The sequence below is a fragment of the Argiope bruennichi genome, chromosome 11, assembly GCF_947563725.1.
Source record: "Argiope bruennichi chromosome 11, qqArgBrue1.1, whole genome shotgun sequence".
Taxonomy (NCBI): domain Eukaryota; kingdom Metazoa; phylum Arthropoda; class Arachnida; order Araneae; family Araneidae; genus Argiope; species Argiope bruennichi.
The window spans coordinates 23,204,303-23,225,017 of record NC_079161.1 but is presented as its reverse complement, the minus strand read 5'-3'; the positions used below and the strand labels follow the sequence as shown (position 1 = coordinate 23,225,017).

General features: G+C 26.3%; 1 protein-coding gene across 1 annotated transcript in view; it reads left to right on the top strand.

Annotated features, from left to right (window-relative positions):
* Positions 1 to 1,558: 1,558 nt before the first annotated feature.
* The window catches only part of LOC129956959 (SET and MYND domain-containing protein 4-like), a 33,160-nt gene continuing 14,003 nt past the window's right edge, over positions 1,559 to 20,715 (top strand). Inside the window, exons 1-9 of the mRNA XM_056069018.1 lie at positions 1,559 to 1,730; positions 2,205 to 2,346; positions 3,550 to 3,663; positions 6,618 to 6,741; positions 7,280 to 7,336; positions 7,910 to 7,964; positions 9,309 to 9,435; positions 10,674 to 10,798; positions 13,948 to 14,053. Coding sequence (XP_055924993.1) covers positions 1,591 to 1,730; positions 2,205 to 2,346; positions 3,550 to 3,663; positions 6,618 to 6,741; positions 7,280 to 7,336; positions 7,910 to 7,964; positions 9,309 to 9,435; positions 10,674 to 10,798; positions 13,948 to 14,053 — 990 coding nt within the window. The 5' untranslated portion in view covers positions 1,559 to 1,590. The remainder of the gene's footprint in view (positions 1,731 to 2,204; positions 2,347 to 3,549; positions 3,664 to 6,617; positions 6,742 to 7,279; positions 7,337 to 7,909; positions 7,965 to 9,308; positions 9,436 to 10,673; positions 10,799 to 13,947; positions 14,054 to 20,715) is intronic.

Sequence of the window (20,715 nt, the reverse complement as noted above, 5' to 3'; positions counted from 1 at the left end):
AATATTAACTATTTTATAATATGAATTTTCAAACACTATATGCAGTCTTACTTAATAAGTGAGGTAAATTATTGCATTAGGTTTGTAATATGTTGTATACTTGCATTGGGCAATACAATACAATTGGGCAATACAATCCATATACAATAATATATTTTTAAAGTTAAATTACTTCTTCTCTTCTTTCCATTCCGCAATTATCAAAATATTTTAGTTTTTTATCATTTTGGGGCCCCTTAATCCCAGGACCCCGGTGCATAGCATCTCCGCATCCCCCGGTACTGTGGTTAGTGGTACAGTAGATGTAAATACTAAAGGTATTGTTGCTGACAGGTTTCAATTAAGAAATTCCCATTTGCAGAAAAATTTAAAGATATTTTTGATAATCATTGTGAAAGTAAAATAAATGTAATTCCCAATATACACTAGTTTGCAAAAAGTAAGTCAACGATTGCAAAAAGTAAAAGAACGTTTTTATAATGTAATGTTGTCTTGAAGCGTTTCATATCGATTCCGCTCATTCCATAAGAACCTTAAAGTATGTAAATAGGAGAAAAGCGAAAAAAAAAAAAATATTGAAAAGTTAATTGTAAACACAAATGATCAGAAGAAACTTCTGTATAAGCGGTGGCTGGCAAAAAAAGTCCAGTGTTTAGTTGGAAATATGACTATTTCATGTCTGCGTTGCGGGATTTAGTCCAAACTAAGAATGAAATTGCCATTGAACTGTTGAGGTATCTAGACCCATTCATTTTATACTGCCAATAATAGCTACGGAATTATTTCTAGAGGTTGATGATGTGCTTTCAAACATCCCCGAAGAATGTATCTTATGTTTTCGGTTGAATATAAATCTGTGGACTTTGCAAGCTAACCCATTTCTTGAATACAGGCATTCTCCAATTGTTTTGATCAGGCAATCTATGACAAGATAAAGATCAAAGAAAAAAGAATTGAGGACCAATACCAACCATACCTTTGAGGAAGGATAATTTTGCTAACAATTTGCTGGGACTTTTGAATCTCTATGGACAAAAAAGAGACCAGGATATCTATTATTCGATAGTTCCTACCGATTCATTTTAATGATGTTATATGAGTGTTTTTATGTTCCTTGCTCTGCAGAATGCACCTATGTTACAAATGGTTAATGTTTTTTTGTAAGGTCATTCCTTACTTTTAAGAAGCGAAAGTAAATCGAAAATAAAATGATAATAAGAGATACATTCTAGTATTTAGATACAGATTATCTAAATAATGATATCATGGCTGGCATGCTTATGTTGTAATGTTTCTATATCTTTCTTTTGACAGTAGACCAATATTGTTTTTATAAGATTAGTGTAAATGTAAAATTAGTGTAAAGATAAATGTAAAACTTTTAATAGAAAATTTTCAATAAATCATCTGGATTATATATCATATTCAATCTGTAAATGTCAATAGATTATGGCTACTGGCAAGCCTCTTGATTTTCAAGCTGGCCTAGCGGCAGAATTTTGAAAAAGCGTCGAAATCGAAACTTCTTTTTTCTTTAATTTCAAATGGAGTCCGAAAATTAGTAAACATAACAGTTTCTTAGTAACACGAATGGCGGCATACACATGTTGGCAAGATGTTCTTGACGACATTACGAACCGCTTGAAGAAAACAAAAACATTAACTCGGTTTTCTAAATTAAAAAACAACGAAGATCGTATTGAATATTGTTTAAGGGATGATTTTATCAGGTAAATTTAAATCTGACATTATCTGCTCTTCAATTTAAAATTTTAGTTCCATCGACAGAATGGTTATGCTGGTTTGAACAGTTTATTGATCTTTTGTAGTACAACATATGATTATTTGAAATGAATCTTATAAATACTTCTGTTGTTAACTGCTCTGCTCATAAAATTAGTTATTAATTTTCTTTAAGTTAAAAATACTTTACCCGTATTCTTTCTTTTTGGAATATATGGGTTTATATTATATTTATAAAACATAAAGATGCTAATTTTTTACTATATAAAAAATAATATATGATAATTATTTAACTTGTGTAATGTCTATAAACGAATCTTTATCATTTATGGGATGGCATTTTTTAAAATCCCAATTTATGTATTTAGAATCTAATTTTGTAACTTCTTATGCTATTATAATTGTTTTATTTTGCATCGAAATTTACTATTATATATACATATATATTTTCCTGTCTGAAGGAGCAAAGTACAGCAATGGCTCAATATCATGTGTTCATCCCGCCATAAAAAATATTGGGAAAAGGCATCTGAATTAAGAGCAGAAGGAAATTTATGTTTTCAAGAAAAGAAATATACCAAAGCTGTAGAATTTTATACACAGGTACCATTGTTATCTGGCTTTTAATGTTACCTACAAATGAATGTTTCTTTAAATATTTCTGTGAAATCTAATGAAAATTTTGATTATATTTGAAAATATGCTGCTGTCACATATCGGATTTGAAATATTTTTGCCAACCATTAGACTTTCATTGTATTGTTTTATAACAAATTTGGCTAGATATCACTTGAAAAATTCAAGTTTAGAGTTCCTGAATCCAACTAAAATTTTAATGCAGATAAAAATTTAAGATATAAATAAGTAGAACTAATGTTTAAATGTTTTAACTTTATATCAAATCTGACAAGTTATTACTGGAAAAAATTCAAATTTATTACTAGAACAATGTTTTCATGTCTAACCAAAATTTTAATGTCAATAAAAATTTAAGATATAAATCATAATGAATAATAATAAACATTTTAATCAGTTTTAAACTTGAATTTTTCTGCTATTTTCAGCGTAGTACTAATTAAATTTTTCCCTTTTAGCATCTACTTATTGCTGCTGCATCTAAAAAATTAATTTTTAAACTTAATAAACTAATTTTTTTATACAAAATTAATCAAATAATTAAATATGGAATTTTAAGGAAACTTACATGTAATAAAAATATAAATGAAAGATGTTTTTATCTTGGAAATCTTTTTTTAGTATTGCATGCAAATATGCTATGCAAAATAACATTGTTTTTATTTCTGACTTTTAAACTTTTTATTATTTAAAAATATTTTTTTTAAACCGTTTAAAAAAGGGAAATTTAATTTATAATGGCATTATTTTTCATTTATAAAAATTCTTATACTTAGCTAATTCATATTAAATTGTTATTAAATTCTTATTAATTTTATTCTTTAATTATTATTATTAAATTCATAAATGGGATGCCTGACAAATTAATTAAATTGTTCCCAATGCTGTACCACACTGAATGCTGTAAATATATATAATTCTATTTTTAGATTCCAGATGAAAATTTCTCAGATTTTAATGTCAGTATCAACTTTGCAATTCAATGTTATCATAACACATTGTAGAAATAGCATTCAAGCTTGACAATGGTTGGAACTTTGTTGAAATGTTTATTAAATGTTTATTAAAAAATTATATATATTTTAAAAGGTTTTAATGATATTGCTATTGACTTGCAATTTTTTTCAAGATGCTCTGTTTTAATTATAAATTTATTTATAATATTTCTAGAGTATTCTTGCTGCTCCTTTTCCAAAATCAGAAGATGCTGGTAATCATGCTGAAGAACTTTCTCTTGGTTTTGGAAACAGATCTGCAGCTTTATTTCATTTATTAAAAAATGAGGTATCAATTTTTAATCTATCTTTGCAACTATACAGTTTTTATGTGTCTCTCCACTTTTCTGTTTGTTTGATTGCAACTAAAATGTGCTGTAAATGTGACAAATACAGCAATTGTGTGGTGAAAGTGCAAATTTTTGCTGGCTTTGTAGAGTAAGTTTGCTGTACTTGTCATGTGTTTTGAGATCGTCATGCTAACTGAAAACTGCCGACCTTTCAATTTTATGTCAAACATTCTCTTATTTGGCAATAACTGTTTTTTATTTGATGTAACTTAATTACCTAATTTTGATTTAACTAAAAAAAATACCAGATTATTTTTATGTTTTTGTAATTCAGCTGCTTCAAATTTATATTGATTGAAATACTTTTAAAAATATATATTTAAAAATTATTTTATGGTTTTTAAAAAAATAAAGATTGTTTAGGTAATTAAGATTATTTAATGTGTTTATGATATGAGTAAGATGTCAAGATGAAGATTATAAATTAGAAAAAAAAAAAGGTTATAAGCTCTAGCCTCAGCTTATGTTTTTAATCTGTTCATGTTAATTATTTGCAATATTAGTTATTTATGTGCTTCAGCAATAAATTTATATCTGAAGTTATTTATATCTTTGGTTTCTTCCAAATGAAATACAAATGTGGGCTGATTTCCAGAGAATACATTAGAAAAGCATGCATTGTTAAGTTAAACTTCCATCTTTGATATATTAAGAGCACTTAGGCCAATCAAAGATGCAGCATTTCCCCTGTATCATGAACCATTGATTTATATCATTGGCTAAATCTGTTATCTGTTAATCCAAGTGGAATAGTAGGTATAAGGCAAGTATAGCTAGCACTATATATTCTTATATTTTAAATCTTATTTTCCTATTTATCACAATAATTTTCAAACATCTAATATAATTGTTACACTTATTGTTTAAACTTTCAGAACCTTAATTCAGGATAAACACCTTGTGTGGTGGTATGTAGATTATTATGATCTGTGCAGGAAGCAACAGGACAAATGTTGTTGGAAACATTTCTTTTAATAATCACATTCACACACTTAAACAAGCACAAACACAAAACATTCACGCACGCGGCCTTGCAGTTCAGCGTCACATCTCATTCTAATTACAATCGCAATGCACTATGGGATGACATATGGGATGGCCTAAACAGGCATCGCCATCTAGTATCCAAAAGGGAAGGTAAGAGTAATGCAACTGTTACATTTCTTTATCAAAATGCAATGATTTTGAGATAAAATATGATAGTTCAATGAAATGTTAAATTTCCTAAGTTAAAAAAAAATATTTCAGAAATCATTCTTGTGAACGTATTTAAGGTAACCAGTCTGAGTCTGTGATGAAAGTTTTTTTGATTAAATCAAGCCACCAGTTTTTATATAACCAAGAAGTAAGATTAAATCTTTCCATTTAAATTGTTTTCATGAAATCTATTTGAAAACGTGACAAGTGTATTAAAATATATATTTTTCATAGCATTTTGTATAACTAGAAGATTTTTTTTATTTAATTTCATCCATTTTGGTTTTTTATTTATATCATTCATTCTTATCTTTTTTGCTTCCAATGTCATATATACATATATAAAGGTAGATTTTTATATTTGTGACTGGCAACACAAATATATAATATATATATATATTTAAATGATAAACCAATTTAGAGGATTTTTTTCCTGAGTACTTGTTGGCAAATAAAAATTTGTTAATTAAATGTGATTTTGCTTTAGTATAAATATTTTTAAAATATAAATATTTCTTAAACAAAGTATTTTTAAATTTTGATAACTCGTACTGTTTTAGAAGCCTTATACCATTCTGTTCACTGTACTATACATTTTCCCAATTTTTTGTTATTTTTTCTAAAATTTGAATTTGAAACAAAAATGATTACATTTCAACTAATATGATAGCTTTGTTATTGAAATGTCTATTCATTTTAAATATAAAAATGAAATGTAGAATTCTTCAGCATTGAAATTTTATGTGTATTACAGAATATGTTTTGTAATTTGAATTGCATCTCAGAGGATTATTCAATGAAAATTTTTCAGATTTTCACCAAAAATCCATTGTGTTGTAATAAAAAAGCCATTTTCTAGTTATAAAAATGATAATATATTTAAATATAACAAGTTATGCTACAAGAATGAGCAGCAGTATTTAAAAATCGACAACTGATGAAAGAATTTTATCCTTTCTTGCTTCTGAAATCAAATCTTTACAGTATTAAATAAATCAGTAATATAATAACAACCAGTAAAATAATTAATACCCCAGTATTAAATAAAAGCATATGTTATAAAGCATATTTTAAACAAAATCCTACTTGTTACAGAAAAATGATGAATAGGTTTCATCGTCATCTTTAAAAATAGATGAAAATTCCAAGATAAAATATTTATAGCAACATTGAAAATGATTTGAGTTACATGACAATAGTGAAATATGCTGTAAAAAAACTTAAAAATATTTTTAAAAATTAATTTACAAAAGACAAAATCTGTACACATTTAAATTGGTGTCATTGAAAAGACAATTTTTGAATTTCAAATGACGTGAAAACCAATTTTACACAATAAATATTTTTGAGTGTTATTGTGAAAAAATGTTATAATCTCAATGACATTTTAGTTAAAATTTCAAGAAATCATTCCAAAGTGCACTTTCCAAATCTTCACGTTTTATTTCTGATAAATTTGATATCCAGACTTCTATCTCCAAGTCTATAATGAATTTTGTAGAGCACTATTATGCACATATATTCTCCTTTATTATTAATAGAAGTTTTTTGTTGTTGTTTGTTTCTGAAGTTTGTGAACTTCAATATGATTGTGCATAATAAAGCTCAAGTTATTATATGCTCTTTTAGTGCTTAGAAATTTATAATATTAATATCTTTTTATGTGGAAAATCATAAATATATTTGTACTTTAAAGGAATGTTTGAAAGATATTGATAAAGCAATTGAATATGATTATCCTCGAGATCTCAGATTCAAATTGCTGCAAAGGAAGGGACAATGTTTGATGAAACTTAATAAACCAGCTAAAGCTTTAGATGGTGAGTTTTACTCCTGTTGATATTATTGATGCAATTTCCATTGAGTTAGTTGATAATTATGTAGAAAAATATTTCAATACATCATATTGACTTTTCTGTTGAAAAATAATTTTTTAAAAACAAGATATTCATATTAATGCACATTTTTAAGTAATTACAGGGTGCACATTATTGTTCATAATATAAACCATTTATCTTAAATATCTGTATGAAGTATTTTTTTTTTCATAAGGCTTTGTTTGTTTGTTTTTTATAATTAAAAAAAATCTTAAGTTTCTCATAAGAATTATTTAGTATTTGGTTTTATAATTTATGCTTGAGAAAAACAAATTTTCATTAATTTTTTTTAAAAGATCCTTACTTTTGGAACAGTTTTATTTATAATATTATTAATGAATAATATATTTGCACTTTGGTCTTGCTTTTTATAGGTCTTGTGTTTAATAAAAAATAATTGTAATAAAATTATATATATATATATATATTGAGATTTATTTCCCGACTATTCTTTTTCACTTAAATGTTATATTTATTTCAGCTTTGCATGAATCCTTAAAGTTGTTAGAAGAAGCACGTTTGGACAGTAGAAGAATTGGTAATTTTTTTATATATATATAAAACCATATAATATGTCAGTTTGCTTTACATAATTTTTAACTGGTTTAATCTTAATTAATATAAAAGGCAGATTCAGTAAAAATAATTAATATCAGTAATTTTTTTTAATTACTTTTGTGTCAGTATTATAAATAAAATATGTTATAAAATTTATTTTTAAAAGTATTTTAAATTTTGACAAAATATGAAATCTAATTTTATTTTGAGTCTATCCTTATGATATGATTTTACTCTTTATTATAAGCCATTTATTATTTTAACAGTCTCATTTTGAATTATAATAATTGAACTATACATGTAATTTCATTGCAGCATTTATTTATTTCAAAAATGCTCTCTTGTATGAAGTTTTTTTAATTATACTGTGGAGGTCTGTAATTGATAATTAATAAATATATTTAAGAGTAACTATTGTTACTTTAAGAGTTCTTATTTAAGTATATTATTAGAGATTCAAAAGATATCAATAATGTAATGCATTACTAAATTTGTTGAAATATTTTCTAAGAACATGTCTTTTGCTATACTAATTCTTTATTTTTTACATTAGCACGGCAGCAGAAAGAAATAGAAATACTAATTAAGACAGCTGAAGAAATGGAACAGTATGTTCATGCTTTTGTCTTAAAATTTTACTTTTTTTATACTGTAGCCAAAAAGTAGCTGTACTGGCTTGTGCAATTTCTTATATTTTTATTTTGATGTTCCTGAATTTAAAGTAAATGATATCAATTGTTGTTGAAAAGAGAATATTTATAATTCTCTGAAGTATATCTGCAAAATAATTAGTTCATTTCTTTTAATGTTGCAATACTCTCTTTGTAGGATTTGTTAAATAAATAAAAAAAATTATTAATTATTTGAAATGTGTATGGAAGTGAAGGACTTTAAAAAGATAAGACCAAAATTTCTTTTTTTAAACCCTTGAACAAACACACTAGAAATCTTGTTCTCAATTAGTTACAGTGTACATAATGCTCATTTATTCAAACATTTCACTATAAAAATCTCTGAGAAAAATTCTTTATATGACATTTTTTTTACATGTAGTGAAATAAATATAATTTATATGCTTAGTAAATTCATTATTTAGATTTGAAGATAAAGTAAAAGATCATGATAATTTTGTTTAGTTACAACTTTTATAACATTTTAAAGTATGTCACAGCCATTATCAGTTTTAAATATGATTTAAATTGTGGCAATTCTATTGTCTTGTTTCATTTTAAAATGAAACACATTATTTTGTCATTACCTTTTTTTATTCAAAGGTTTATTTGGAGAGGCAATGGCAATCGCAGATCAAAATGAAATGATTAAAAAATGGGGTTTAAAAGATTATTATAAATGGTGTAGGGAGGCAGATTTTAGAAATTTGATTAAATGCAAAAAGTTTAGACCTTTCTAAAAATATCAGGCCTTGGAACTATTAAATGAATATAATCGGGTACTTCAAGTGTCAAAATATGAGCCATGGCATTTATTTTGACTGTAACTTTTGATGTAAAATCATGCAAAGCTGTTAAATAGAAGCTTTTACTTTCTGATCAATTTTAGAATTTATAACTTTAGTAAAGTGCATATTTCGGTTTAAATGGATATAAAAATAGTATAAAAATGGTTTTTGTTTCATAAGTCAAATGATTTTTTCTTTATAAAACAGTTATTCAATATTATTTTTAATGCTTATTTATGATTATATTATTTCCAGTATAATTTAAATGGTTATTTCTTTTGTAAACTTAAATATTCTTTGATAAATTTCGAACATTTCTTATACCTAAAAAGCCATTTTTGATAATAATTTTTTAAATGTTCTATTATTCAGTTTTTTTTTTTTTTTAACCTTCAAAATAAAATTCCATTTTGTGTATTTCACGTTTTTCCAATAAATGATTTGTTCCAAGTTACTTGAAAGGTAAACTTACTTTTAAAAAACTATTTTATAGGCCCAAGGAGGATGAAACGCATGAAGATCATATTTTACCATTAAGTTATGGTCCACATCCTTCAATAGAATCCGCTTCTGCTGGTATTGATGTAAAGTATGATAAATCTAAAGGCCGCTATATTGTAGTAAGTAGTTACATATTTATTGATAAAAGCTAAAAGAGAAGATTAACTTATTGTGAAAAACTAAATGCACATAGGAAAGTTTTCACTATATTCATAGTGTGATGTATTAATTAGTACAGTGGTTCTTAACCTTTTTAAGCCACGACCCAAATTTGAGAAAAAGTCAAAATTTTTTCATTGCTTTATTTTAGATCGTATTATTAAAAAATCTTCAATCCTACGATGATAATTTTTTTTAACTTACAAATTTTTTATTTATTTTTTTAATAATAAAGATAAACAAAAGTACTTTTCGATCCAAGGAAAATTTAATTGATAATCAAGTGTTTTTAATAATTTTTATTGACCAAATTAAAATAGACTTCTGTCCGTAATGATAATACTCTTTGAACAACTTTGCCCCGGGACAGCCATCTAACTTCAGAATAATATAATAAATGTTCGTATTCTGCACCAAATTCGAAACACAGTTCGCGGAAAATTCTACAGTTAAGAGCTTTTGATTTGATAAAATTGACTACCGCAACAATTTCATCCAAAATGATACATAATTCGGGTGATAATTTTTTTGAAGCAAGATTTTGTCTATGTAACAAACAATTAATCGATGTTTAGACTATTTTGCTAAATGCATATTCTATAAATTTGGTTCAATTTAACATAGAAATGAATATTTCTGTACAGAATTGCCATTATTAGGGTGATTACAATTTTTTTACAATTAATTACAATTCTTTACAATTACAATTTAGAAATGAGTTTTTGACAGAGAGCTTACTGAGTCTGCGCGCATGGAAAGCAATGGCATGCGTATTACCAACACCTCCTATACTCTGTTTCACCCCAACTTGGCAGTATTGTAAAAGGCAGAAAATGTGACGCTCTGTGCTGGGAAAGAGTTCCCCATCCATTTTGACTTTACAACTACTAAAATGCACTGAAATTTATCAAATTATATCATAAATTACAGATATCGTTTTTTTAGTCGTCATTTCTAAAATGTCTGAAATTTGGTGTATTACTAACTTTTTTGGTTTGACTCAGCGTGACCCAAGAAATATGCTTCGTGACCCAATTTTGGGTCGCGACCCATAGGTTGAGAACCGCTGAATTAGTACAACGAGAATATTTAGCCATTGGTATTTTATATTTGCTAATTTTTTACATTTTTGTATTTGGTAGTAAGAATAGCATATTTTTCTTTATATATTCTTAAGACATATTCTTTCTTCATATAGGCAAACAGAACTTTATCTCCTGGAGATACGCTTTTTGTTGAAGAGCCTTATGCTTCTGTTCTTTTACCTGTCCATTATCCTAGTCACTGCCATCACTGCTATACAAAAGCACTTGCTGTTGTCCCGTAAGAAGCTTCATAATTTTTTCACATTTTAAATTTATGTTGTTATTTAATCTACTTCATATGAGCTTCTCTGTGTTCATGCAATAAAACAAAATCAATTATTAAATTTCAGAAATAAGTTTCTTTGGTTTATACAGCATTTTGTAAGATATTCTTTTATATTATTAGTTTTTATTGTATCGTTTGAATGCATTTAAGAAGATGCCTAAAGTGGACAATATATAAAAACAATAATTGCAATAATTATAACAGTAAAAAAAGTGAGCTTTAATTGCCACTTAGTATTTTCATTTATTATGTCTTCAAATTTTGCAATTTAGTGATTATTTAATGTCATTACATAGATTAACCAGCTATTGTTTAAATTGCTTCCCAATGATCTAATATTATTTTAATACGAAAACTTGCAAAATGAGGTGTATAATTGAAATGCCAATTTCAGTATGGCCATGACTGAAATTCATGGTTCATATGCTAATACCATTTTGAAATATCATAAGTGGAATATCTACAAATAAAATTATGCTATCAAACTTTTGATTTTAAATTGTGATGCAGATTTGAGTTGTTTCAAATCACTCTCTTAATGACAATTTATTTTAATGGGGAAAAATATAACTTTCTTGAACAGACTTTAAACCCATGTTCATATTTTGCTGTTCCTTCAGCTGCAAATTTTAAAACTCATGTTCACATATTGCTGTTTCTTCAGCTGCAAATTTTAAAACTCATGTTCACATATTGTTATGGTTTAGTAATCTTGAAAATGTATTTGATTTTAATTAATAACTTTAAATAATAATATATTAATCTGTCATTTTATGCTCTGTAGTTTCAAAAATAAAACTGATCTTATTATGTATATTGAAAGAAGATTTTGTGGGCATTTATTTATCCCCCCCCCCATGAGAAATTACCAAAAAATTCAAATTGAAGTCAAAAACCATCTGGGAAAAATCTTGACATTTTTTGTATAACGAAGCATGATAAGAAAATTGCCAGGTAAACTCCTTATCTTGGCATAGTTTGAAAATCACCAATTAAAAAAAAATTAATTGCATTCTTTGGATGATTTATATTTCTGTTTAGAATCAACTATTACTTCATCAGTTTTTACTCTGTCAGCTCTATTGGGAATCCGAAATGAATGCACAGATTTCAATGTTTCATTGTGCAACAAGTAGTTTCTTTATTTATTTGAAAAATACATACTTCCAAAGGTAAAATATTCATGTATTGAAAGCTAGCATCATAGATGTTGAGTATGTTCTATTTTGGTTGCATTGTATATATGAAGTCTGTGATGGAATTATTGTCAAACCTTCGTAAGCGTATCGTAATTGCTTCAGAAGCAACTGTGATATGGACTTTCTGTGTGATGATTGTTGAACATGACACTACATATATAAACATATGATGGCTATTTAAATGTTCTAATTGCTATGCTAATTATTTTTGCCATCTGAGTGACCAATCTATATACTTATTATCGAGATAGTATCTTCATCTCTTATAAGTATTGTTGTTTTTGTAGCTAGTACCGCTACTACCATTGCCAGAATCAACCATCAGGTTGACAAAAACTGTATTATAAATGTATACCAAGTAATAAAGGGCTGAACATCTGGAATGCTTGCATTAAAAACTTGGAAGATATTACTTCATGAAGTATATGTGTTTTAATTAAACACAGAAACTGCCTGCTGCATAGTACTAAAACTTAGGGCATTAATTTTGACTTATCTTATATAAATTTTTATATTTTTATCAAATTTCTCTGAGCTGCATTTTGAATCATTCAGATGGAATTCAGCATATTTATCTAGTTATTGTTATGTACTATTAAAATCATGTATCAGAATTAATTTAGTGCTTAAATTTTCCTTGTTTAAATAAGCATAAATCAATAATAAAATTTATTTCTGTAGTGTTTCTTTTGTGAAAACTAATCAGAATAAGATTCATTTTTGCTCTATACATGACAAATCGTTGTTAAATCTCTATTAAATGTTGTTGCATTTTAGGTTGAAATATATTTTGTACGTTCTAAATAGCTGTTAATAATGAGCTGCCATGAAATTTTTGCATAATTTGTTTTAGTGAGTTTGACTGCATTTAATATCTCTTTGATGATACTAATATGTATAACAATATTTCATATCATATTACTTTGTTTATTCTAAACAATTGCTACTTGTTATAAACTCTATATTTTCTGAAACTCCCTTGTAGTAGCAATCCAAAAGCAGCTCAATTTTATATGTTGTCTCTGGAATAGTAACTTTCATAAGTGTATTCTTTCTATTTCTATTTATTGTTTACAAATTTATAAATAAAATCTTCAAATTGATGAAAATTCAACCATGAAATTTTATTATGAAACATGAAAATGAATGAAAACATCTCCCTAAAAACTGGTACAGTTAGAAGTACAGTTCCAGTTCCAAACTACAGTTAGAAGTTGAAACATTCAATGCTATCTGTATCCCAATCATGTATCTGTATATATCTGTATCTGTATCCCAATGAAGTAATATTGTAAAATTATGTAAGTAATTGTAAAGTTAGAAACATTTTAATTTTTCAAAACTTTTTGGTTTAATGCAATGTTAAGATTCTCTTAAGCTTTTTGAAAAATGTGAGGTAATTTAATAAAAAGCTTCATAAAAAAAAACAAAAAAAAACAACACACAGCTTGCTATTTTGGTGGAATTTTGTTTCTTAAATCATTAAATCAAAACATGCAATTTAGATCCAAATGAGTTTAAAGAACTATTTATATAATTTTATTCGAGTTTCTTAAAATTTTGATGCTATTAGGCCTTTTCTATCAAACACAAATTAAAGCATGAATTCAAAAATAAAAACTCAAACTGCTTAGTTTTGAGTTGGAATATTAATGTAACTAACATTTTGTGCTTAATTGTATTAGAAATAAAATCAGTAGAGTTTTTGATTACTGAGTAATGTAATTATCCTTGAAACAGTAAGAATTTTAGAAAATTTCATCAAAATAGCCTCTTGCACATGTACAACTAATCTTTCCATGTCTTCAGTAATTTTTTATTAAAGAGAATTAGTTAGAATTATGTATGATTTTGAATAAAGAATAATAATTTGTGATTTTATTCTTATTTTTATCCTTTCAGCTGCCATCAATGCTCCCAAGTCCGTTATTGTAGCCAGCAGTGTGTAGATGAATCTTGGGAAAAATATCATAAATGGGAATGTGGAAATTTAGATTCTTTACATTCTGTAAGTTGATTTCGTATAGCTTTTTAAAAATTGCTGTTTTATTAAAAAAAATATTGTAATGAATTTCAGATCTGATAATACTGGTTCAATTTATCATAGAAATGAATATTTCTGTGTAGAAAGAAATATTGACATTCATCTCATAGATGAGTCACTAATTTCTTAAAAAATTCCAATTATCTTTAAAATATCAAAACATACAGACTTTTCTAGATTAAAATTTCATCATTTTATAGCTGTACTAAAGTAATCGTAAGTTTAATTTCTTTTCCAACAATTTTGTTATTACGTAACTCAATAACTGAATTATTATATGTCCATTAAAGTATTTTAACTGGAATTTATTGCATTAAATTAGACTATTTTGCTAAATGCATATTCTATAAATTTGGTTCAATTTAACATAGAAAGGAATATTTCTGTACAGAAAGAAATATTGACATTCATCTCATAGATGAGTCACTAATTTCTTTAAAAATTCCAATTATCTTTAAAATATCAAAACATACAGACTTTTCTAGATTAAAATTTCATCATTTTATAGCTGTACTAAAGTAATAAGTTTCATTTCTTTTCCAACAGTTTTGTTATTACGTAACTCAATAGCAAAATTATTATATGTCCATTAAAGTATTTTAACTGGAATTTATTGCATTAAATTAGACTATTTTGCTAAATGCATATTCTATAAATTTGGTTCAATTTAACATAGAAAGGAATATTTCTGTACAGAAAGAAATATTGACATTCATCTCATAGATGAGTCACTAATTTCTTTAAAAATTCCAATTATCTTTAAAATATCAAAACATACAGACTTTTCTAGATTAAAATTTCATCATTTTATAGCTGTACTAAAGTAATAAGTTTCATTTCTTTTCCAACAGTTTTGTTATTACGTAACTCAATAACAGAATTATTATATGTCCATTAAAGTATTTTAACTGGAATTTATTGCATTAAATTAGACTATTTTGCTAAATGCATATTCTATAAATTTGGTTCAATTTAACATAGAAATGAATATTTCTGTACAGAAAGAAATATTGACATTCATCTCATAGATGAGTCACTAATTTCTTTAAAAATTCCAATTATCTTTAAAATATCAAAACATACAGACTTTTCTAGATTAAAATTTCATCATTTTATAGCTGTACTAGAGTAATAGTAAGTTTAATTTCTTTTCCAACAATTTTGTTATTACGTAACTCAATAACTGAATTATTATATGTCCATTAAAGTATTTTAACTGGAATTTATTGCATTAAATTAGACTATTTTGCTAAATGCATATTCTATAAATTTGGTTCAATTTAACATAGAAATGAATATTTCTGTACAGAAAGAAATATTGACATTCATCTCATAGATGAGTCACTAATTTCTTTAAAAATTCCAATTATCTTTAAAATATCAAAAAATACAGACTTTTCTAGATTAAAATTTCATCATTTTATAGCTGTACTAGAGTAATAAGTTTCATTCCTTTTCCAACAGTTTTGTTATTACATAACTCAATAACTGAATTATTATATGCCCATTAAAGTATTTTAACTGTATTTATTGCATTAAATTAGAAAATTTTGCTAAATCTAATTTGCAGAAAATATATGTACTTATTTACTTGTGTATTTCAAGCATTTTTTCTGAACAATGAGCAAAATTCACTTGCTATGAAATTCATATTTGCCATTTTGCAGTCCATTTTCATAGATCAATTATATTATTTAATATAGATGTATTTTTAAGATATTTAAATGAACAGCGAAAATGAAGACAAGCATTGTCGTTTTTGTTCAGTTTTTTACAAATAATTTCAGAAATAATAATGGCATGAAAATTATTTATATATTACTTATCTACATCTTTCCTTTATTTTAATTTGCCTGTATTTTCCCAATGAAATTAGCTTAAAATATCAACCAAAATTAGAAATAAATATTAAGTTAACAGCCAAAGAATCAAAAAGAAAGATTAAATTGAATCTGGCCCGAAGACTTTCTCAAGGGTCACCCTCAGGCAAGGATTCAAACCAGGGATTTTTTCTGTGAGGGGTCTGACTTTCGTCCAACAAACTGACCCCTCATGACCCGAAAATCCCAGAAAATTGAGGTTTTGGAGATAAATTAGTATCACAAGATTAAAACAAGTAAAAACACTAGCAAAAAAAAACAATCCAAATAAGACCACAGCAAATCAAACCACAAAATACATGAAAATAGAACCAAAAAACTAATATAAACACAAGGCAAAATACTTACAAAATGAAAGTACAATTCTGAAGAAAACTACTTGAGGTTAAAACGTGCTATTGTAGATGCACTTCGTTAAACTAAACTAAAATTTAATTTTTCCACGTTTAAAGCTATATCCGCCTACCACATTTCATCATAATGCATCGTCATCAAACTTGAAGCGTCATCTATTGAACTAAAACTCAAAGCTAACAAATGGGAGGAAGTCAGAAATTAAACAGACCCTCTCTTATCAAAACTTCTATATTGCAAAAGTTTTTGGGAAATTCGTTAATAGTTAAATTTTTAATGAGATTGTTTGTTGCTAAAATATAAGAGCTTTTATTATTGCAAATTTTTTTAATCCTGTTAAATTGTGAAAATATCAAATTTTTGAAAATTTTAGAGTTTAAATTAGAATGGTAGTTACTAAGTTTAATTATTTTAAAGTTAAATTCATCCCTTTTATCATAAATACTTATCAAAGTTTTTCCATTATCAATTTCTGTATTTAAATCTAAATAATTAGCTTTAAGTTGATTTTCGTTTGTTTGAGTTAAAACTAATTCTTTTGGGTAACAATTAATAATATCATTAGGATTATCCACATTTAACAAAATTAAGTCATCAATATATCTCCAGCCTATTATTAAGTTAAGTTTAATTATTTCTTTTTTATAATAATGTAGGAAAATATTGGCTAATGCACTTGAAAAAGCTGTTCCCATTGGAATTCCTTTTTCTTGTTTATAAAAATTTATTCCGTTAAAAACATAGTTTTCTTTAATATTAAATTTGCATAACTCTAACCAATTAGTTTTTGTAATAATATCTCTATTTAAATATTCCTCATATATATTAGTACATATTTTCATTTTGTAAGTATTTTGCCTTGTGTTTATATTAGTTTTCATTTGTGTTTTAGTTGTAGCAGCATTAGCGCTCTCTAAATACAATGTATATTTTATATTTTATTATATAGATTCAGAAAATTTATATAGGTGTTTTTGCACGTTGTTTATTTATGGATTGATAGTCTCTTATTCCTGCATCTGGTTGGAATTAAGCTGCATTTGCGCTTTTCCACTAAATGCATCCTTTAAAAATAAAAAATTCTCCCTTTTGGATTTGATTCGAGATTTCTGTATTATTGAGGCAAAGAGATTTTCTTTCTTTCAGGTACCATTAAAATAAAATTATGCAAAGGTCAATAAAAGATTTTCTCATAGCGCATGGCCCGTCGCGCACTTTACCAAGGGGCACTGTGGATAGCTTTCTGCTTGGAGCATCCATGGACAAAAAGTTACTTGCACAACTGTTTTGTTTAAAAAAATTTAAAAATACTAAAAAATATCGAATTTGTAATAACAAAAAATGTAAGACTTGTCCACTTGCTAATAAAGAACAAATTAATAACGAAATTTCAAATCTAGAATTGTTCTGTAAAAATAAAAATCTTATTTATTTATTAAATTGCAAAGAATGTAATTTGAATTACATAGGACAAACCAGTACTGAACTAAATAAACGAATAAATGGCCACAGATCTGCTATTAAAAACTTTAGTAAAAATGAGTCTTTTGATTATGAGCTACTACACTTCCAATGTCATAATTTTGATAACATTAATATTTACATTCTGGAAGATAATATTATTGATTTAAACAGAAGATTAGATTTGGAAAATATTTATATATGTAATTTAAAAACTTTGTTTCCTTATGGACTCAATAGCAAATTAAATGGAGAAGGTTACGGGGATTTGGATAACATTTGTATTTATAACAAACTTAATATCTTTAAAGACTTTCTAGATAATGAAAACAAAAGTAAAAGATTTAAGAGAGGAAAAGGTAGAGGTGGCATTTCTGATATAGTACCTGAGGAATTTCAGAATTTGTGTAATTTGGAACATAATAATGAAAATATTCTTAAAATTAAGAAATATCTATTTGGCTTTAGGAAAAATAAAATTAGATGGTTTATTAATAACAAATTTGAAGATTTAAAGTTTGAAAATTCATTCACTAAATTCATAATTCTAGATCTTATCAAATTCAAGCTTAATATAGGAAAAAAAAGATTTACTATTTAAAACTAAAAGTAATTTAAATAAAGAATGCTGTGTAGTGAGACTTTTGGATATTTGCTTCGAAAACCTAAAGTTATGCACAACAATAAAGAATTTTTTCCTTTAAAGGATAATGCAATAGCTTCAATAGCATTTAGTTATTCAGCAACTTTAAGAAAAAGAATCTGTAACTATAATTACTATAGCAAAAATTTAAATAAGATAGACAAGACAGACTGTAATTGTAACAAAGATATTTATAAAGATTATATAGATGCTGACAAAGGACATATTATAACAGGGAATTTGAAAATTATAGATTCTAACTCTTTAAGAGATTTAATGGAAAGGTGCACGAAATTAAGATTAAGAGAAAAAGTTAACATTAAAAAAATCTTAATTTCTATCGGACAAGATTTGGATATTTTTATTTCCAAATTATCTAGGATATACTATTGCCCTCAAGAAGGTTTCAGAGAATGGAAAGTAAAGATTTTAGAAGACATTAAAACAAAATTTAATGCAGACAATGTTAGAACTAAAGAACGAGGAATTTATTTCAACAAAGCTTTGAAAAAAGAAATAAAAAATTTAAAAGAGAGGTTTGTTATTACAGTAATAGATAAATCGGCAAATAATTTCGGTTTAATTTGTAAATATTATTATAAAGAACTTCTAACTAATGAATATAATTCTAATTCAACTTACAAATTAATTAGCACCGGGTAACAATTAATAATATCATTAGGATTATCCACATTTAACAAAATTAAGTCATCAATATATCTCCAGCCTATTATTAAGTTAAGTTTAATTATTTCTTTTTCATAATAATGTAGGAAAATATTGGCTAACGCACTTGAAAAAGCTGTTCCCATTGGAATTCCTTTTTCTTGTTTATAAAAATTTATTCCGTTAAAAACATAGTTTTCTTTAATATTAAATTTGCATAACTCTAACCAATTAGTTTTTGTAATAATATCTCTATTTAAATATTCCTCATATATATTAGTACATATTTTCATTTTGTAAGTATTTTGCCTTGTGTTTATATTAGTTTTTTGGTTCTATTTTCATGTTTTTTGTGGTTTGATTTGCTGTGGTCTTATTTGGATTGTTTTTTTTTTGCTAGTGTTTTTACTTGTTCTAATCTTGTGATACTAATTTATCTCCAAAACCTCAATTTTCTGGGATTTTCAGGTCACGAGGGGTCAGTTTGTTGGACGAAAGTCAGACCCCTCACAGAAAAAATCCCTGGTTTGAATCCTTGCCTGAGGGTGACCCTTGAGAAAGTCTTCGGACCGGATTCATTTAATCTTTCTTTTTGATTCTTTGGCTGTTAACTTAGTATTTATTTCTAATTTTGGTTAAGTTCATTTGTGTTTTAGTTGTAGCAGCATTAGCGCTCTCTAAATACAATGTATATTTTATATTTTATTATATAGATTCAGAAAATTTATATAGGTGTTTTTGCACATTGTTTATTTATGGATTGATAGTTTCTTAAAATATCAAAATATTTCACCATGTTTTTCAATTTTGCTCTGTTATTTTTCAACAATACTCATTTGTGTTTTAAGTTCATTTGAGGTTTCTGTGTTTGATTTTAACTGTAGGAAGAATTCTGTTGAGTGCAGTTATACCCCCCCCCCTCCACCAAAATTTTTTGTTGGGTTATAACAATAGAACTATGTTTTGAAGGAACGTCTGCTGTAGCTGTAGCAGTGTTAAGAGTTCCCAATCCAAAGAATTTCAAGGATTATTAAATTTGCAAATTATCCAGAATATTCAAAGTATAGAGACAGATAGAGGAAAAATTTCAAGTGGAAAGTAAGATTTATTCAAAGTATAGAGACAGATAGAGGATAAGTGTAGAGCTGGTTGTGTGTATTTAAGCCAAGGAAAGATGCTTTCTTGTCCTTTCTTATTTATTTTGCACACACACACATATAACAACACATGGACGATGACTTCACATATATAAGGTAACACATAATACTATATACAATTAAAGTAGAAATTGCCGCTAACAAAGAGCAAACAAATATTTCTTTTTGCCGCTAACAAAAGAGCGAGCGGTGCCTACTTGCACCAGTTTGACACCAACTCTCAGGGAGAAGTGTTTACAAAAACAGCTTAAGTGCGCTTCCCCCACATTCCAAACATACATATGGGTTAGCGCATACTGCGCCATCTATGTTCAGTATTAATCTTTACTGTATTAATACATATACAAAGAAATAAAAATACAAATAAAGTAATTAAATAAAAACAAAATATTATAAATAATAAAATCACATAAACAATAAGGGTTTAACTAGTGATCAAGAATCAAACAATATGGAGAATGTGAC